General features: G+C 42.8%; 4 protein-coding genes across 14 annotated transcripts in view; 1 reads left to right on the top strand and 3 right to left on the bottom strand.

Moving 5' to 3' along the window:
- frmd3 (FERM domain containing 3) overlaps positions 1–3,466 on the bottom strand; it is a 51,885-nt gene extending 48,419 nt beyond the window's left edge. Inside the window, exon 1 of one of the 2 annotated variants that reach the window (XM_086206306.1) lies at positions 3,363–3,466. Coding sequence is in view for 1 of the 2 variants with exons in the window: in XM_086206304.1 (XP_086062430.1) it covers positions 2,133–2,237 (105 nt within the window). In the remaining variant the exon portion in view is untranslated. Of the gene's footprint in view, positions 1–2,132; positions 2,469–3,362 lie in introns of those variants that run through there. The other variant, XM_086206304.1, reaches the window with a different exon arrangement.
- LOC147259990 (gluconokinase-like) lies at positions 2,242–8,465 on the top strand. 4 transcript variants are annotated; one of them, XM_086206317.1, is made up of 7 exons: positions 2,982–3,086; positions 3,416–3,497; positions 3,980–4,010; positions 4,142–4,228; positions 5,941–5,984; positions 6,441–6,601; positions 6,679–6,825. In XM_086206317.1, the coding sequence occupies exons 2-7, from the start codon at positions 3,460–3,462 to the stop codon at positions 6,681–6,683; spliced, it is 366 nt and encodes a 121-aa protein (XP_086062443.1). In that variant the 5' UTR covers positions 2,982–3,086; positions 3,416–3,459; the 3' UTR covers positions 6,684–6,825. The 4 variants fall into 4 exon arrangements, with proteins under 4 accessions (XP_086062442.1, XP_086062443.1, XP_086062441.1 ...); XM_086206316.1 differs by lacking the exon at positions 2,982–3,086 and adding an exon at positions 2,242–2,463 and having other exon boundaries at positions 6,441–8,463; XM_086206315.1 differs by having other exon boundaries at positions 6,441–8,461.
- Positions 8,466–9,161: 696 nt separating this feature from the next.
- Positions 9,162–13,500, bottom strand: LOC147259989 (ubiquilin-1-like). The gene is made up of 11 exons (XM_086206307.1): positions 13,392–13,500; positions 13,028–13,281; positions 12,765–12,907; positions 12,225–12,340; positions 11,838–12,040; positions 11,260–11,412; positions 11,016–11,175; positions 10,643–10,764; positions 10,457–10,540; positions 9,765–9,880; positions 9,162–9,657 (listed from the first exon to the last, which is right to left on the bottom strand). The coding sequence occupies exons 2-11, from the start codon at positions 13,157–13,159 to the stop codon at positions 9,489–9,491; spliced, it is 1,398 nt and encodes a 465-aa protein (XP_086062433.1). The 5' UTR covers positions 13,160–13,281; positions 13,392–13,500; the 3' UTR covers positions 9,162–9,488.
- gkap1 (G kinase anchoring protein 1) lies at positions 13,501–18,873 on the bottom strand. 7 transcript variants are annotated; one of them, XM_086206308.1, is made up of 14 exons: positions 18,726–18,862; positions 18,429–18,499; positions 18,036–18,298; positions 16,583–16,741; positions 16,424–16,501; positions 15,955–16,093; positions 15,764–15,792; positions 15,418–15,579; positions 15,223–15,309; positions 14,609–14,672; positions 14,457–14,527; positions 14,305–14,382; positions 14,131–14,231; positions 13,501–13,936 (listed from the first exon to the last, which is right to left on the bottom strand). In XM_086206308.1, the coding sequence occupies exons 3-14, from the start codon at positions 18,282–18,284 to the stop codon at positions 13,885–13,887; spliced, it is 1,269 nt and encodes a 422-aa protein (XP_086062434.1). In that variant the 5' UTR covers positions 18,285–18,298; positions 18,429–18,499; positions 18,726–18,862; the 3' UTR covers positions 13,501–13,884. The 7 variants fall into 7 exon arrangements, with proteins under 7 accessions (XP_086062434.1, XP_086062436.1, XP_086062437.1 ...); XM_086206310.1 differs by having other exon boundaries at positions 18,036–18,312; positions 18,433–18,499; XM_086206311.1 differs by having other exon boundaries at positions 18,036–18,303; positions 18,433–18,499.
- Positions 18,874–19,037: the final 164 nt, after the last annotated feature.

Raw genomic sequence — 19,037 nt, 5'->3', positions numbered from 1 at the left:
AGTACATGCAGGACACCAGTGCGACTGCGAGTTTAACATCCAGTGAGTGGTTTTTGGTCTTTTAGGGTCAGACAACACAGCCAAGGCAGCTGAGAACTTCTCCACAAGGAGGCTCAGGTGAGATAAAGAGCTGCATTCACCAAGCAACATCAACAGTCTCAGAGGAATTTGGTGCAATGCTGAAAATACAATACTGTAGAGCAATTCAGTAGGGGAGTGTCATTGTAGTGTTTTATGCCTGTGTGCCAGCTGTGGGTTGGAGGCATTCTCGTTAATGTGATGTTTCACCACGGGGAGTTCTTCCAGATTTGGCTCAAACTTCGACTGGTACTCAAGGATGAACGGAAAATAATTTGGTGATCAAATGTCAAAGGTCGCGGTCACTGTCAGCACAAATTTACATTATGACTGTACCTTTCTTGTTTATGTTATATATCAGGAATGGCTTACTGTAAATGTCCACTTGGAGTCAAATGAAAAGATTTTGGTGGTCAAAGGTCAAGGTTACCATGACAGACTCTCATTAGAGATGTCTACAGCCACAGCACAGTACTTCTAGTTCATGTACAGTCCTAGTAAGCATAGAAATATTCAAAAATGAAATGAATCCTGGATTATTGGGTCTGATTCTTCCATCCATTGTGCGTCTGTTCAATAGTAAAAGGTTTGTTTGAATATACTTAAAGTTCCTTGTTTTCATTTCTTCACTCCAGTTTTCCATTGATAAAGTGATAAAGAGACATTTTGTCTCAGTTTTGTCATGAGTCATACTTTGGCAGATTCTTGTCGGTCTTTACTAGTAAACTGGCAGCAGCTGCAGCTCTGGGCCACGGGGTGTCAGGATCTACACTGCAGGCCCACAGGATCCAATTTGTGTGTGAAAGCAAACTTGTGTATTCCTTTGTTTAACCAGCCAAGAATGTTTTAAATATTTGATATATCTGTTAAGGATCCCATGGTCAGGTTCCATTTCTTTTATGTCGATGTAACCACCGTGTCTAGTTGGCTGCACTTCAGCTTTACTACATTTGTTTTTGAGCGTCAGGCCCTGTGTTTGACTTTTCCAATGTGCTTGTGTGTATATATATATATATATATATAAAGTCCAGGGCTCCTTGTCTGTGCAGAAACACAAATCTCAGAGCTTCTCTGCTGAGAAGGCAGCGGTCCGAAATCCAATCAAATCTGATAGATGATAAAGCTGCGGGCTATAACTCACAAAATAACTCTCCGACTCCAAATCTAATCCTGTTCAGAGCTGCATTTGACTGTAGGAGCAGATCATGATCTAGTAAAGTCATTCGCTTCGACTTCATCAGCCTGATTTTAATAGCAAGCATGTTAGATTTTCTCCTGATGGAAACAGATTTAGATATGAAAATGAACCAGGAACATATGATTGGCTGGTTCTGAGAGGATGTGGTTACTCTTTCAGCAAAACAGGGAGCCTGTACAAAATTATTAATTTGACAGAAATAATTTGTGATTTACAGCCTAACAATGACGATTCTGTGGGGTTATAAAATGTTAAAATAAAAAAGAAAGCAACGGTGATTCTAAAATGTCAACTTATCATAAATAAATAAAAGCAGCACTAGATTCAACTTCAATGTAGCCGTTTATCTACAAGTGCTTCACACGAGGCTGTCTGACTGGAAACATGCATCACCTTTTAAGTACACAAGTAGCCAAAAACACATAGTGAGCATTAACACGCACACACGCGCGCACACACACACACACACACACACACACACACACACACACACACTTGACTGATTGCGATCAATAAGCCAAACAGGGATACTGTCTCCTCATCATCACTCTCATCACACCACCACACCCATGAAGCTCCATCAATTCTGTGCTATGAATGAAACTTCATCCCAACTTCTGTAAACATCACATCTTTTTGAGCCAAAATATCCCCACGCATGCACACACAGACAATATTCTGTCCTATTCATGATCTCTCTGTCTATCTGGTGCATGTTGGACAAGACACAACCTCTCTGTTCCAGCGTAGAAGTAATGCGTTATGTAAAAATGCATTTGTTGTTCAGAAAACAGGAATATTGCCTGTACAGCCTCCACGTGACGCTTGCAATAATCAAATATACGCGTAAGGTTACCTGAATGCTGCAGGAGAGCTCGGAGTCGTCCAGTAATCGGATCGTACAGAGGATCTCCTGGTCCAAGGACCGGATGCTGGGGCTGCGGAACCGGAGCATTTTCATCCTTCTGTCGGTTCGGTTTCAGCTGCTCATGACAGCGGATCCGAGGAGACGCACACGTAGCCTACACGCGACTCACGCATACACACATGCATGTATGTGCGGTTTGTGAGTGACGTCCTCGGGGATCAATGGGTGGAAGAGATGGATGGATAGATGAATAAAAGAATGGATGGATGCTACAGGGCGGGATGGCGAGATCCTACAACCGTCGCCTGACTGCTCACTGGTATGTTTTCAGGAGGGAAGGCTTTACTCTCTCTCTCTCTCTCTCTCTCTCTCTCTCTCTCCTAATTTGAGAGCATGAACACAGTCATTATAACCCCCCTTGTGGTGTCAGACTGTCATTGTGGAGTCAAAATTATAAGCAATGATTATGTTAACAAACATACTTTGACTGTTGATTTGGTTTAAAACGCAATTTACACAAATTAGGATGACTTTGAACCCGTGCAGTTTTTTTGTTTGTTTATTGATTAGTCTTACAAGCGACCTTCTTCACGGACGTCTCAGCCAAACGTGTTACATCATCATTTAATTCACTATTTTCTACTATTTGCGTGATGTGTTTTCAAAAAAAGTGAAAAAAATAGAATTGATATTCTGGTTATTACAAAACAAACAGCTGTGATCAAGCAGTGAACAGCAAAATTATTATTTGATCAATTATGACGTCAAATGTCATATAGTTGTAATAATCTGTGGGGCTTTATCGGACGCTGGCCCTTTAATTGAGAACGTACGTGCGCATTTAATGCGTCGTCACGTGATTTACCGACGCAACCTGCTGGTCAAAGGATGGCCGTGCATAACGGAACATTCCCTCATCGTAGAAAGTCACCCAGGAAGAAGGTCAGACTCAGTTTCAGTTGTATTTACGGGTGAAAACGCCGTGTGCGGGCTTGTCACTGTCGTCTCAGCTAGCGGCCAGTGTGCGTAAATGCTCCAAAACTACAGTGCTAACCACTGCACCACCGTGTCGCCCTCCAAAATTAATACTTACATTAATTATCCTGCTGCATCCGCGTAGCGCACGCCGGGAGGGGTTTGTCATAACGAGCTGCGCAAACAGCAGCTTCACGTTACCTGAGCAGTGATGTCATTATAACTAATTACAAAGAGTGCTACCTCGCCGTGGAAATATGGTCGTTACTGATGTCAGGATTCTTCTTCCGCTCCAGGCCGGGACAGGTGCTGAGCTGAAGGGGCGCGCACATCCAGCAGGATGATCTACATTATCATGGGAGTGTCAGGTTGTGGCAAGTACGTGTTTGTGTGGTCAGGCCAAACCTACGAGGTGGTTCCTTTACTGAAATTCAAGTAGAAATACACAGACAAATAAGTAGAGTAGAAACTTAGATACTTGAGTTACTTTCACTGAGTTACTTTCCACGACTTTTCCCTCGAGTCATTAATTCATCCGTCCCTCTCTCCCCATAGAAGATCCCCCCCCCTTTTTTTTCTTTTTTTCTGAATAGATTTTTTGCTCTAAAAAAGTCGAACTGCAGCAGCATTTTTATGGAAATGTTCTATGTATTTCCATGTACAGATATGGTTTTAAATATATTTTTATACATCGTAAGTTATCTGTCATGATGACAGATTTGTTCTCAAAACTGCAAAATAATGATTCTTTTTTTTTAAACAAAGAAAAATGTTTGGACTTAAGTCCCATAGGATGTTGTTGAGCTATTTTACTGTATCACATCTTTTGTCTTTTTTTTTCTTCTTTTTTTTTTACACAGAAGTTCTTTTGGGGCCTTCCTGTCAGAAAAGGTAATTTTAAGGGGCTGTCCACACACACTCACACACACACACACACACACACACACACACACACACACACACACACATTCTGAACATGCATGTCTCTAACCCGTACGTGTATATGTGTGTCTACTCATCAGCTTGGATGGCCCCTGCATGAAGGGGATGACTACCACCCACAGGAGAACATAGACAAGATGGCTGGTGGTAAACCACTCACAGACCAGGTCAGTTCAGGTGTGTGTGTGTGTGTTGTTGTTGGGGGTGTTTTGTCAGTGTGTGTTTATGGCATGCTGCACTATTTTACTTGTACTACTAGATCATTCTCTGATTTGGAGCAACAGACACTCAAGTAGGTGGAGGAACATTGAATCAGAAGTCGGTTCGTGGCACAGGGAGAGAGCCTGAGGTTTTCATCATCCGAGTTATTCATTTTTGTTTGGTCAATATGAATCTGCTGCCTGTCTATGTGTACTTTCACAATAAAGGGAGACCTCCAAACATTGACTGGCTATCTGCCAAAGCTGAGGTCACAAGCGTGCAGACCGAGCAGTTGGCAGCAGCGTAGACGCAGCGCTGCTTCATGGCTGGTTTTGAGCTCCCGCTTGGAAATGAGCTGTGGGACCTTCTCTGTCCAAACCTTTGGCATCTTTTAAAAATATTCAACAGTTGGCAGCTACAAAATGAAGGTTTAAGTGGAGCCAACATGTAAATTTAGGATTACGATCAGGCTTTGTTAAATGTGTGACTTCAATGCCGAGATCAAGGTTGGCAGATGGAGGTTGGCGTCACCATCCAGGAGGTGAGAAAGCTCTGACGACTGGATGTTAGAGACCGCCAATCCTCTGAGTTCAGTTCTTCATATTGAAGGTACAGCTTGACAAAAATGTTACTCCAGTTTATTTGCAACTAAATTAGGTCTCAATATAATTAAAATTCTGTGTTTGTGAAGCCGAATCAGTCCGATTCCCCAATGAGACCCTGAATTACAACAGTTAAACATCTAATATTAGCTGAGCAGATCTATATAAATAGTGAGTCCTTCCGTCGAACTCACAAGGGTTATTTTGTGATTATTTATTCTAACTGCAGCTGTAAACACGTCTGGTACACATACACTGCGTTCATGTTAACTCAGAATTTGGAATCTCAACTCAGAGATTTCACACTTGGAGGGCAAAACAAAAGGACCCACTCCTGATGAGTGGAAGGCTGTAATGCACCCGAAATCTGTTTGCCAACCAAAAAATGTAGAGGAAGAAGAATGAAAAAAAATTTTTTTTTTTAAATTCTATTTATAACAAATTGTTGTCATCAAGAATGAGGGTGGCCATTTTTAGTGTTATAAATGAAGTCAAGAAAAGACACCAGAGGTTTGATTTGTAATTTCCAAGTTAGACACGGTTCACTTCAGTTCCATAAATCAGAAGTTGTTTTATCCCTCTGACCTCCAAGTTGTCTTGAGAGCAGCACCAGATCAAACTAAGGCATTAATCTCCTCTTCATGAGGACCAAATGTGCAGTCGTCAGTCATTTGGAGCGCACACATTGGTGCTGCTGTTAAAGTTGGTACGTTAACTTTCTGTGGACGTTTCCCTTGAGGAAATATGACCTTGGTGGAGGTCTGTGCTCCCTCAGCACGCTTCCTCGCCTGAGACGGACCAACATCTTTTCATTTCAACCCGGAGTCCTCGTGGACAACTGTGACGGATTTGAAGAAAAATGTGCTCTGGAAGTTTCGTGTTAATGAAAATGGGACACGAGCAACATCCAACAGGGTCTCCAAAGTCTGGCTGCCGAGCATAACAAGAGCAAACAGCGTGGCTGCAGCCCCTGAATGGGAATTGATAACGATGTTAGATCTTTTAAAGATACTCCAGTGTGTATACGTGATATTCACAGAACAAAATCTATAACCACTCATTGTTTGTATATTTAGGACAGGTTGCCGTGGCTTCTCAGACTACATGAAGTAATTCAAAGGTACGTATGAAACAGTGGCACATGTCCAACACAGAAGTCGAACGTTAAAGTGGTAAACAACACACTTTGATGAGAGAAATGGAGAAGATGACGGAGCACCAGAGAGATGGAGGGAGCGGAAGAGCAGCGGAGTAAGGGAAGGATATGCAGGCGTGAAATTGTCAGAAAAAAAGATCAAAAACTCTCACAGATGGTTTTGAAAATTGAGATGAAAACCAGAGAGCAATAAAAGGAAGTTTGGAGGAGAAATGATTGCTAGGAAAGTGGGTGAGAGAGGAGAGAAGAGGTGAGGGAGAAGGGAAACATCTCCAGTCACATCAAAGACTTTTCTTTACTCTTCTGCCGTTAGTCTTTCCTTCCCTCTTTCTCACTCTTTTCTCCACCGTTCTATATTTCTGTGTATTTTACTCGAACACTTTTAAATGTACCGACTGTCCTGTGGATCTTGCTACACAGAACAAGGTGCTCAGGCTCTGATGCTCTGGTGGCGTGCTCCGCCCTGAAGCGCCGCTACAGACAGATCCTGCTCTATGGTCCCAGAGCCCTCATCTCCTCTTGTCCAGATCAGGAAGTCCCCCCTCCCTCCCCTCATGATATCTATTTTCTCTTCCTGCACGGTAACTATGACCTCATTCACCAGAGGATGGTGGCCCGCAGTGGACATTACATGAAAGCGCAGCTGCTGTGTTCTCAGTTTGATGTTTTAGAGCCTCCGCTGGATGAGGAGAATGTAGTGTCACTGGACATCAGCAGGAGCATCGCTGATATGGCCGGCGAGGTGGAGAAGCACCTGGACGGCCTCAGGTCCTCTCCAGTGACATGATCGTGGAAGCAGACCGAGACGAGCCAGGATGAGTGATCCAAAACTCTCAAACTTTCTGATGCAGATGAAAAGTTGTGATGCAAAACCACACATAACAAGTCAGGATTAACTTCTGAAGATCAAACAGCACATGATACCTTTCTGCTCCAGAATCATTCGCAATGTTCTTGTTGCACTGTGATTATTCCAGGTTTTTGGTTTAAGGTCCACTAAAATTAAGCTTGGATTTCCCCTCCAGCATTCGTAGATGCTATTTTAAGGAAATACCACAGTGATTCTTAGCATTACATGTCCCACCCAGACGAAAGGTCAGATCAGAGGCTTTGTGGACCAGGTTTAGTTAAATACATAACTGCAGGGGACCGAAGATTTTTACAAGAAGTTGTCAATTGTATCACACTATTGTTATCAGTTATTTTGGGTTTTTTGGTCAAGTGAGCATTTTTTGGGGGGGGAATCTTGAAACCATACTCTTAATGGAAGCATCGTAAAGGTTGTGTGAAAATAAGGATCTAATTGGAAATGAGTTTAAACAGTCAAGATTCTCCTTTTTCCACAATGGTTCCCTGAAACCTGACTCACTCTCTCTCACACACACACACGATAATCATGATGCCCCTCACTCTGTCCAACACTCACATACAGACCTTCACTCAGCACTACAGAGCTGTTTTTGTGACATGACTCATCTTCAGGCCTCATTCAGAATATTTTAGGAGCTTCTAATCCAGAAAAAAAACCTTGGCTCGTCTCATATCTCACACGTCCAGACACTGGAGGAAGGGGCACATACACACCACTGAAGATCAAACATCCCTCAGTTTGGTAGCAACACACACACACACACACACACAGAGGTTGTCAAGTGGCTCACACACATATCTGATGTGTGTGATATCAGAGTTCTGTTTGGCAGTAAATCCACTATGACTGCAAGGACACATACAAGAATGGAGGAAAAAACAGATACCAACAGAAGTAATTTAGCGTAATCACATTTTAATATTATCATGCTTGTGTGGTGTTTTCTTATTTAAAGCAATAAATGACTGTTTTATCAGAAAATTAAATCTCAATATGCAAAGGTGACAGTGTCAGATTTCAGCTTTTCATTGAGGGTAAAAAGGATTTTGATTGGACTAAAGCATGTACCTGCCACTTTCACTCTTGAAAACGCCACAGGTCTTTTTTTTTTTTAAATAAAATAAACGACTGCCACTGAGGTTAAGTGCAACTGCCCTCTTGTGTCTGTGGTTGAGTATTGCAGTAATTGGATTTTTTCTTTTAAATGCGATGGGTGAAGCTATTAAAGCTTTTTTTTTTTTATAACTGTGATAAATGAAGATATGGCTTCAGAAAAGATAGTTCTTTTCAACTGTTTTTGATTTAATCTTTATTGAGCTTGACAGGCGGTACTCGGTGGTCATGTTGTACGTTGGACCAAACAGAGTTTGGATGTGAGTTCTTAATTATTCCAGTAAAATAAACTAAATATTGAAAGGAATATAATAGGGAGAATATAAATACTTATTAAAAACACTGTAGCGTGGTGTATTTACGTGCAAGAGCTAAGTTGAAGAAAAGGTCAAGATGGTAACAAATGCAAGCTATCACATATACACACACACACACACACACTCAAGACCTCAATTACACAAATCACAATCAGCGCTGTAGGTGTTGATGTATGTATTTTTCCTCGCCTGAGAGGATGAGAAGATCAGCTATGTTAATCAGTTTGTGTGCCTTTGCAGCCTCTAGATAAGAACTGACATTCAACCCATTTGGCTTCACACAAGGTCGTTTTCTCTGCTCTCGGTGTAGCAAGTTCAGAACCATCGACGAGCTTGTAGCGGCGGCAGCGAGGGAGAGGGAGCAGATGTTCAGTGAGATGATTGCAATGATCCTCCTGATGACATCTGTCGTTCTCTTTGTTTTTAAAGCTTCCATGAAATTCCAGGTGGAGCTTCATACTTTGATTGTACAGATTTTAATAATTCATGACCTGATTCTGAATCTGTGTGCAAGTCTACAGATTGTTTGGTGGTTGAAAGAATCGGTTTGGGGCATGAATACAGAACGAGTCTACCTTAATATTAATCCAAAACACTCACTTTGGGGATGATAATCCTTTCACGTGTAGATTTTTCCACAACTTGCTTCATAAAAAGTATTAAAAGTTGACTTACTCTGGCTGGGTTAATCAGGAAAAGTTGAATGAAACATAACTGTACAAGAGCATTGGCGTAAGTGAGGGATAAACAATTACTGAGCAGCAGCGGTGGCAGCAGCGGCAGCAGCGGCGGCAGCAGCGGCGGCGGCAGCGGCGGCGGCAGCAGCGGCGGCAGCAGCGGCGGCGGCAGCAGCGGCGGCGGCAGCAGCGATATCACAACCTCCAGGGCTGATGAGGATGTGAGCTCAGCTGTTCCCAAAGTATCCTCATGATGGACCTGAGAGGAACACTGTTCAAGTAATAATTATTCCAGTCATCAATGATAAAAACAAACTGGAAAGAAAAGTTTTGTGAGTAGGCAGTGACTCATTTCTATTTATCATCACGGACTTTAGGTGTCATATATTTTTGATGTCATTAAAATTAAAAAAACTGTTCTCTATTTCTTTGGATCTACAAATTTCAAATTTAATCAGGGTTATAAGGCATACTCAAGCTACACAGGAAGCTAAGGTACCCTGTGATTAGTGTTAGCCAGTGCCTGCAGCATCTGTTGTACAAATTGCTGCTGCTGCTGCTCTGTCACCACGGCAACCTGAGGACCACTTCCTGATTGGTTGTTCAGGACAGAGTCAGAGCTGGGTTCTGAGGCAGCATCGGCGTTCCGCGGTTCAGCCCTGCAGATGTGAAAAGTATGGAAATATACAGAAGTTAATATATATGTAATTAGAAAAAACACTTTTCTTTGTACTCTGTTAAACGAGGGAGTGTCATGTTTGCTCACACAGGTATGAGGACGGGAGCCTCGGCAGCCAGAATTTGGAGACCCTGTTGGATGTTGAGCAGAGCCCCCATGGCTCTGGGGTTCAACATGGCTGACAGCAGATCCGGACTCTGCATCTAAACACATTTGAGCTTATACTACCTAGAACTGTAGTCATCCTGGAGGAGATTCTTCCCATGAAATATAAAAACCGCACAGCACACTGATTTTCATATAACAATAACCAAAAAATATTTGACTGTTTTTTTAACTACAAAATTTGTTCAAACAAGTAAAGACAGAGATGGGACAGCATAATACTGAAAGTCCAAATGTCTTTTATATTAACATAAATGTAATACTACACAATATTTACTGTACTATTATTCTCCATTTATCATACACCATTAGAAATGAAAACATTAATAAGGACTGAAGTTTGTGTGGAGTTTACTTTGGAAAATTGCACCGTGAAGCCCATAACTTAGGATAAATGTAATCCTTCATGTGTCACTACAATGACAGAACCATTGAATCTCTGCAGGGTTTCTGCATCCACAACCAGGAAACCTGTCATCATCAGAACCTTAATGCTGGTGCATGAGCTTCAAAATGTTGCTGAAGTGAACATGAATGATTCTATGATTTTAAAAAATAAAAGTTATTCTGGATGTCATCTGCTTGCAACCAGTTAGTGTGTTTATTAAACTAACCTGATTCAAGAAGAGAGGGAGCTGCTGGCGTATCTGCTGCTGAAGCTGAGGGCTTCCTGAGAACAAAGGGTGACTCAGCAGCATCTGAAACATTAGGAGCATGAGAGAGAGATGATGTCGGTCTACGTGGGACACGTGGAGACAGATTCTGGACTCTGTCTGTGCTCATTTGTATGACTGCACCACCTGTTCCGCCAGGCTGGGATTCTGGCTGAGGCAATTCAGGAGACGGCTGACATGCGGCCCAGATAACAAACTCTCCATTAGTGTTGGACTGGCCATGATCTCCTCCAACAGTGACTGCAAACCTGAGGGAGGAGGGCAATCATTGAGATTAGACAGTTCCTGGGTAGTTTGGGGAAATCTGAATTAAGAATTAGTACACACGAAAGTAAACAAAGATTGAGAAAGAACTTCAAACCCTGTAGCCCCCAGGACTTCAAACACACTCAAGATGCATAATAACTCAACTTTTCTTTTCCAAGAAGTCTTGCAAAGTTTAGAGGATAAGGAATTCCATCATTTTAGGAATTAAAGTGGTTAAACTGTGTTTTCCTGCCTGCAGTAATAGAGTGCGGCGTGTTTGGGTTAAAGGTAGGCGTGGCAGTGAGTTCCCTGAGAGGATCTGCGGTGAGAGACGGAGCCATCTCTTTCTCTCGTTCACTTGACTGATGATTCCCAGACGATACAGTCACCGCTGGGGCAACTCCCATCTGGGTCTGAACATGAGAGCAGAAAAGAACTTGCATAACTCATTTGACTCCATGAGGATGAATCGTTCAGAGGAACATTCAGATTCGCACCTCTGATGGATGCAGATTTTTTGTGTGAGTTTTCAGAAGTTGTTCAGGCATCGTTTCAGGAGTGCGCTCAGGCTGCTCAGGATTGTCTAATGTGAAGTCCTCATTATTGTTGACTTGGTGTTTAACTTCAGGATCCCTGATGAGCTCTAAAACCTGGAAAAGAAGCAAAAAGCTGTAGATTTAGCAGGAAAACACATTAATCAAAGAAGGTGCCACTCCACCCCAATTAAAGTAATTTATTTTTCAGTTACTGTGCAGGACTATCTCAATTAATAACTCATAAGCCTTGTGGATTTGTCAATTTATCTTAAATAGTTGACTTAACTGGAAATGTTTATATTTTTAATCATGATTCTGAGAAAGATAAACAGAGTGCACCCACACACTCTAAGTTAGTAAAGGAATAAAGAGTTCATTTGCAAAAAAAAACAGGCATTCTTAAAATGGTGGAACAGTGAATTAAAAAATTACCTTTTTAGTCATTTTTAATAAATGGAATAATATCAAATAATCGCTTGCAACTGTATTGTTTTTTTCTCATACGAACTAAAAAAAATACACCAGGATTTTATCCCCACCTCTGGGTGAGTCTGAAGGAGCAGCTGGATTTGGGGAGCAGACAGGTTGAGCTGGGGGCTGCAGTGAGAGAAGGCTCTCTGTCTGCCCAGAGCATCCTGCATGATCTCTGGTTCAGCCGGCAGCTGCCTCTCCATCTGGCGCTGAGGTGCGGGGAAGAGGCCTGGACCATCATTTATTAGGTCAAGGCTGTCCAGACCTTCCTCTGTCAGAACATGATCAGATCAAAAGAACAGGAGCACGTCAGAGAGCTGGGAGCTGAGAGGAATCAGCTCACCTGGCAGCAGCGGTGTCATGTCTTACAGACGGGTGAGGAGACGTGATCGTTTTTGAGGTGAGAGAAGGTAAAGAAGTACTTGTGATGGGTTTGTGTGTTCTCTAGCTCTTACCCAGGCTGAGCGGAGAGGTCAGTGACAGTGAGAGGTCATCAGGTTCAGAGTCAGCAACACCTGTGAGCCTCGACTGGACTGAATCCCCGGGGGGCACAGCAGACAGGTGCTGAGACCTGAGATCATCGCAGAACTGTTACTAAGGTCAAAATTGTGCTTAATCAAGATGTTTTTGACACATAATTTTGCACTCATTGTGTCCTTGATAACTCAGTTAATGCTACCAAGTCTTTCCTGTTAACTAGACATCACATTGTGAAGGCTTTTGAGGCTTCAGCACCTAAATTTGTTTTGGAATTGTTTTGGAATTTTTCAAGTTCATATTGTTGCAAAAAATGTTCTGGAACATCTAAAAAAAACAAAAACAAACAAAAACAAGAATCTACCACCCTCTGTCTCTTACTACTACATATCTGCAGTGTTTCACGTTCTATCAGGCATTTTTAGATTCATATTTCTCCACAAAAAGAACACGTTAAATGCTATTCTGTAGCACATAAAGCACATGAATGCCCATCCCACATGCTCATGGAAGGCTACCTCTGCATCATGCACACTCTGACCAGCCCATCCTGTCCTCTCAAGTGACTCAGGGGTTCCGAGTCTTGGAGGATCCGGTTAAGGTGGATCAACACCAGAGGCTCGCTCGGGGCCCCCAGGCGCTCCGCCAGACCGCATTTCAACTGTTCATACACAAAAAACACTTATTTTGCTCAGTATACATAAGAAGCCACCCCCCCCCCCCCCCACACACACACACACACACACACACATCCAGACACCTGAGAAGCTCGTCGGCTCACCTGTCTGACGGTGTAGTCTCCTTTGACGCTGAACTCCTGACTCTCTCTCAGACTTTTAACAACCACATGGATCCTTCCGGCCTTCCGACGCTCACGCTGGACCTTCGGTTCTTCCTCCAGAGCGCCTGACATCTCTTAGAACCGTCGGGGCTGATGGTGACGATGAGCCGGCCTGGAGGAACGCTATGGTCCGGGATAGTGGTGCGTCAGTCTCCCGATGACTCGACAGAAAGTTGTGTGGCGCTGCGCCGACTCTGACCACGAGGTAGGAGGGAGGTGTCAACATCATTTATTATGAATATGTCAAGCATTTAATGAGTGTAATATATTTTTAAATTCCCCCCGGGAAAATTCCATGACTTACATTCCATGACTTTTCCATGTAGACTCTGTAACAAAAGGAAGTAATACAGCTTTGGCGTGTATATTTTACATTTCTTAATATGATGACTTCTCAAAATACACAAAACACGTTTCACTGAAAAAGTTTTTATTTACTTAACAGTGACTGAGACAAAAAAAAAACCCGGAACATTTCACATCTGTCATTTTGGCATCAAAACCCACAAAAATAGGCACAATCTTCATCAGTACTGGAGGTGCAGTGCAATTCTTGCGCCTGCAGAGGGCAGCATTGAGAGCCAAGCTGCAAACGTAGTTGATATCAATAACCTTCCAGAACTGTTCAGGTGTATAATACACCCTGTTTGTCTGGAGTGTGTTCGGTGTCGGAGGTCATGCAATATATTCTGTCACGGAGTCCATTTTAAAAAAAAACAAGGAACTAGAACCCTGATAATAATCAGTAACATTTTTCTTCATTTGCTCATTTATTAAAACATTTCAGTGAATGTCCTTTAGAAACCTTCATGCTTCCGTCTCTGAGCCTTTTTTCCCTTTCTTGTTTCCCTGAAAACAAGAAAACAACAAAGTGAGCAATCAATTTACCAGTTATAGTCAAAAGAAAGAAAACGTCAAAATACAACATAGTTGTGGTCTCAGATATCACAATACCAAAGTACCAGTTATTTCTAAAGTAAAAAAAAAACAAAACACCTTGACCGACAGGATTATAGAGAACTGGTCATTCTTTCCTCCCTTACTTAAGCCGTCTCTGGTCATCAATCACACCGCACTGCTGTACTGCTGCTGATTCCTCACACTCCTCTATTATTATCTTCAAATTACCTGCCTGAATGAAACCCTGGAACATGCAGGCATGCAGCGTGGTTAACACACTAAACACACTTATCAGAGGTTGCTGACGGACAGCTCACCTGATGTTTCGGCTGTTCTGACTGCAAACCTTTGACTTTAGACTTTTCTTGTTCAAGAGCAGCATGTAATGACGTTACCTACGGAAAAGAAACGTCATTCAAAAGCACCAAAAGTGAGATGACAAGATGGCTCGCGTCTCCCTGTCACACACCTGTAATGAAAGCTCTTCCTTGATATGTAGTAAATCCTCCACCTGCTGCAGGATTTCTGCTTTATCTTTCACTGATGGAGAACCGAAAGGAAACATCAGACGGACCAAATCCAATCTTCATTATACAGGAAACGTGTTTGTGTTGCACTCACTCTCTCCCTGTTGCAGCATCTTGAGCAGCTGAGAATTTCGTGCTTTCACCTCTTTGTATTTCCCCTGCAGAGGTGAGAAGATGAAGATGATTATCGGGCAGAAGAAGTGGTTTCTGATGGTTCCTTACACATGATTCTCTATTTTTTCCCCCAAAGAGTGGAACCTGGTCAGCATTTATCTGGAACCACGATTACTTGAAATAGATCTCAGCCTCCACCATCGCAGCCCATTGTTAGTAGAGAAGTACTCACTCTCCTCTGCTTTTACAAAGTCGGCCATGATTAGTAGGAGGAGCAGTCAGTAAAATGTCATTTCAGTGCAAATACGCAATCCTGGTGATAAGAATGCAGGCAGAGACCATTTTGGACAGAAGTGGATTTCATAAATTAAGGTATGCTTCCAATCCCACCATTGTGCTAAGCTAACTAGCCAGCTAGTTGTAAAGTCAGGCTAAAAGAAAGAGTCTGTTCAAATGACATCAGGGGAAGTAAAGTAACTTGTGAAGCAGCCACAGTAGCTGGTTGTATGTAGAGCTGTAAGAGAGAGATTTCACATTGGAAACGCAAGTATTTCTTGGTGTGAAGTTACAGAATAATTGTTGATGTGTGCTGACCTCCCACTGTGAGATGGTCTTCTTTAGCTTGTCGATCTCCTGGTCTTTCTTCTCCAGCTCATACTTGAGCTGCTCAGCGCGGGGGTCCTAGCAGGAGACAGGGGCAGGGAGAGGAGGGGCTTGGTTCATGTGGTAAAGTAGTGAGGCAGAACAAACACAGACAGTCGGGCAAATAGCTCCTTCAGGTCCATTTACCGCTTCATGTTCCGTGGAGGTGTTGACCTCTTGGCCCTGGCTGTTTGCGTACTGTTCACGTCTCTTTTCCCGTTGAATAATTCGGGTAACGTCATCTTCCAGCTTATTAAAGAAGCGCTCCTCCTGCACGGTTCCCAATGCTGGGTTAGCCACCCGAGCTTCCTGGGTACAGGGTGACACGACCCATTAGGCACAACATTAACCCCCGATAAAAACCTGCACTTGTATTATTTGTCAATAGTTACATCAAATAAGCTACATCAGAGCAAAAGTGTTTTGTTTCCTTCAGAGAAGTATGGTTTACATAGTTCAATGGAAGTGAAGCATGTGCAGCGTCTTCACCTACCTCTTTTTCTTGTTTCCGACTCATATGATCTACCAGGAGCAAAAAGTAACAAAGTAAGTAAAAATATTATTCTGAAGACGGTATGTCTGTTATTCTGTTTTCACTTCAACAGACAGGTTGCAGCCTCGGAAACTGTAAAAGGATACTGGTGAAACTGCTTTTGCTAAGGAGCCATTCGTTGGTGGTCTCACCTGCATTGCCTTCAGCCTGGAAGTCCTGCAGAGAAACCGTCTTTTTGTCTTTTGTCTGCTGATTCTTCTTTTTCTCCTTCTTCCCCCCTCCTTCTTTCCCTCCTCGAGCCTTTGGCGAGGATGGGATTGCGCTGTTCTGCTGAGGAAAAGCATTGTTTATCAAATCACTTCATTTCAAATTAAAAATGTAAAAACAATATAGGCTAAGAAATACAAAATATACAGTCTGTGCTGGCTTTCAGTTTAAAAATAGGAAGGTAGTTACATCTTTGCAAATCAACAGTATCCCTCGCCAGTCATGGCGTCACTCAACTTTCTGGTTCTCTCTTAAGGACATAAACCTGGAACCAGGTTCTTTTTGTCATTACATCACCTCCACTGATGTTCAAAGTGAGCTACGGTAGATTGGACAAGTACTGATATATACAGGTCAAAGATGTTAATGAGTGTATGAGTTGGTGGACAGTACTTGTTTCTGTTGTTCGTACTCCAGTTTACTTAGAATCAGGGCCTTTTCCAAGTCAGCCTCGTATAGTTCAGTGGTTATCTATGGAGGAAGAGCAGAAACAAATGAGGAAGAAAATAACCTTCAGCCAGCACTCTCTCTGAGGTCAGATGGTCATCTTACCTGCTCATCCCTCTGCTTCCACTGCTGCCACCCCTCTGAGGGTGTCCTGTGGTCACCGGCTGAAGGGTTGAGAAGGTCACTGGCTATACCTGACAGCGTCATAGGGGGAGGCGGGACGCAGGACTTCTGTGGAATCTTCTTGAAGGCCAAATTGCGCAGCTGATAGAAAACTAGATGAGACTTATTCTGAACATTGACGATCAAAAACCGCCAATACTGACACTATTGTGACAACAACACTGCTGTGCTGATAGCAGTGGAAAATGTCAGCGCGTGTGCGTGAACAGGGAAAAAAAGGGTAAGGGCCTGAGTCAGGTCCTCTGCTCAACCATGTCAATCTAGTCAGTGTCCAGGTCACCAGGTGATGCCGTTTCAGTCTGAGTTGTTATAATATGCAGATCCTTTGTTGTGCTTCATGTTTTCTGTCAAACCAGCTACTAAAGGTCAGACTCTACATCACACAAGCACTGTCTGCAAAGAGGCTTCCCTATCGGTTTACCTTACACACACACACACACACACACACACACACACACACACACACACACACACACAGAGGTAATAGAGCTAGTCAACACCAAAGCTTCAAACTAATGCCCAAGAAGAGCAGAAGTCCAGACTTGGACTGCCAGGAGAACATTCTTCTCTCTGTATTTCCTGGTTCCAAATCACTGGGTCATAAGACCAATTCTAGACCATGGCTATGTTGACAGTCAAAGAGTTTATGGAATGCATTCAGACCAGTGGCCGCATCAAATCTAACACTCTAACTGATGACATGTCTCCATTTAGCTGCATCACAGCGGAATCAAGGTTTCCAGTGTGTCGTTCCTCCAGTCTGAGTAACTCTCCGGCTTTGAGGGAGGTGAAAACAGAGCTTCCCTGGGTGAGAGGAGTGAGGAATTAACCAGGTGGTTCCTAAATCTGTCCACAGCCCTGATGTAGGGGTTGCCAAACTCACCCCTCCATCATAGGGCACTGCCTGAGTGAACCAACTAAATCTTTTACCAGGATGAGGCAAGCCCAATTAAACATTTAATGGCTTGTAAAGCTGAGGAGGCATGCTGTTATGAGGGAGGTAGAGGAGTGGCAATAGAATGATATGCATATTCTTATTTGAACAGGTTTCATTTTTTTACCTCTAACTTTATTAAAAGAAATAAAATCAATCAAACCCCATTTTTAGGATATGGAAACTTTGATATATGATTCCTATCCACAAAACACACTGGTTGTCCTTTGAACTCAAATGAATGTCAAAAGTATAAGGACAAAAATATATCTATATGTTGATTGATGGATTATCTCTAACACCCGTTTACGCTTCCACTTCAGAGGAACTAACACGCCACAGGAGCACCACTGGGAGGAGGCCAGGTGCAGTCTGCAGCTGTTCACCACTGATATGTCAGAAACAGACGATCTCAAGAGCTTCTACCCAGCTGTCACTCACCTCATTGGCCTCGGTCTGTTGCTGCTCCCTCTTCTTCTTTTTCTTGTCCTTCTTTTTGTCGTTACCCTGAGCCGCTTTACCACCGGCTGCTCCAGCCTTTCCTGTTCGCGGCTTCCCTGACGCGTCTCGTAAATTTTTTGTTGGATTCTTTCCAGTCTCAGAGGTGTCCGAGTCCGAGTCTGAGTCTATCTGGAGCAGGGCGAAGCGGGAGGCAGTGGTGGGGACATTTATCATAGCAGACGATGCCATTGTGAGAAAGACACCTGATGTTTACAGAGTAGAGAGAACAATTCAGTTAGGGTGGTTGTAACTTCCAGCCGGGTGCTGAATCAACGAGTTAGCTTCCAGCTACAACTGCAATTCAAATAAAATGAAGACAAAACATCGGCTAACTTATCTGTGAGCTTTTTGTGTTTTATGAGAACAGTCTGAGAACTGCCGAGTATCCCATCGTTGCTAGCAACCTGATGACAGACGAAGCTAGCATTAGCGTTGTGTAGCCGCAAGTAAACTCAACGTTAGCTAAGCCGGTTTGTTAGCGTCTCAACGGTACCAAAAAGTGCAAAAGTAAAAATGCATGACAGTCAAAAATTATGAATGGGTTCTAGTTAATGTTTTGATGATAATACGCTTAACAGCTTGGCTTAGAAAGGAAGTAATCCCTTGAAAAGTTGCCAAAGAATACTTCACCTGTTTGAGCAGTTCACCGTTTGCTCGCTAATGTAAATGACCAGACAGCTAGAGTCTGAGTAAGGAAGCCTGGAGGTGCCAAAGAGGATACTGCTCCGATTGCGATTGGTTGCTTTTGCTTTAACTGTTTCGGAAGACTGTACCGTAATATTTTTTTGCAAACCAAGAACAGTTACAGAGTCGAACAGACTTGTACCACAGATAAACAACAATACGTAAAATTAATATTAAATCAAAAGAAAGAAAAACATAGACGGATAAAAAGAGGCTAAAAAATTCCCAATTAAGTAAAAATACATAAATAGAATTGAG

The sequence above is a fragment of the Aulostomus chinensis genome, chromosome 6 (genome assembly GCF_037954235.1).
Source record: "Aulostomus chinensis isolate RoL2024-O1b breed Wild chromosome 6, RoL_Achi_v1.0, whole genome shotgun sequence".
Classification (NCBI taxonomy): domain Eukaryota; kingdom Metazoa; phylum Chordata; class Actinopteri; order Syngnathiformes; family Aulostomidae; genus Aulostomus; species Aulostomus chinensis.
The sequence above is the reverse complement of the archived record's forward strand: the minus strand, read 5'-3'. Positions and strand labels throughout refer to the sequence as shown.

Excerpts from the sequence above, each read along its gene's own strand:
- LOC147259990 (XM_086206318.1), top strand. The coding sequence starts at position 3,460 with ATGATCTACATTATCATGGGAGTGTCAGGTTGTGGCAA. Across the intron at positions 4,229-5,940 it reads GTAAACCACTCACAGACCAG|GACAGGTTGCCGTGGCTTCT; the intron begins GTCAGTTCAGGT and ends TTGTATATTTAG. Across the intron at positions 5,985-6,440 it reads CTACATGAAGTAATTCAAAG|AACAAGGTGCTCAGGCTCTG; the intron begins GTACGTATGAAA and ends CTTGCTACACAG.
- LOC147259989 (XM_086206307.1), bottom strand. The coding sequence starts at position 13,159 with ATGTCAGGCGCTCTGGAGGAAGAACCGAAGGTCCAGCGTGAGCGTCGG. Across the intron at positions 12,041-12,224 it reads GACCTCTCCGCTCAGCCTGG|AGGAAGGTCTGGACAGCCTT; the intron begins GTAAGAGCTAGA and ends ATGTTCTGACAG. Across the intron at positions 11,413-11,837 it reads TCCTTCAGACTCACCCAGAG|GTTTTAGAGCTCATCAGGGA; the intron begins GTGGGGATAAAA and ends CTTCTTTTCCAG.
- gkap1 (XM_086206309.1), bottom strand. The coding sequence starts at position 18,284 with ATGGCATCGTCTGCTATGATAAATGTCCCCACCACTGCCTCCCGCTTC. Across the intron at positions 15,793-15,954 it reads CCAGGCTGAAGGCAATGCAG|ATCATATGAGTCGGAAACAA; the intron begins GTGAGACCACCA and ends TGCTCCTGGTAG. Across the intron at positions 15,310-15,417 it reads CCTCCACGGAACATGAAGCG|GACCCCCGCGCTGAGCAGCT; the intron begins GTAAATGGACCT and ends GTCTCCTGCTAG.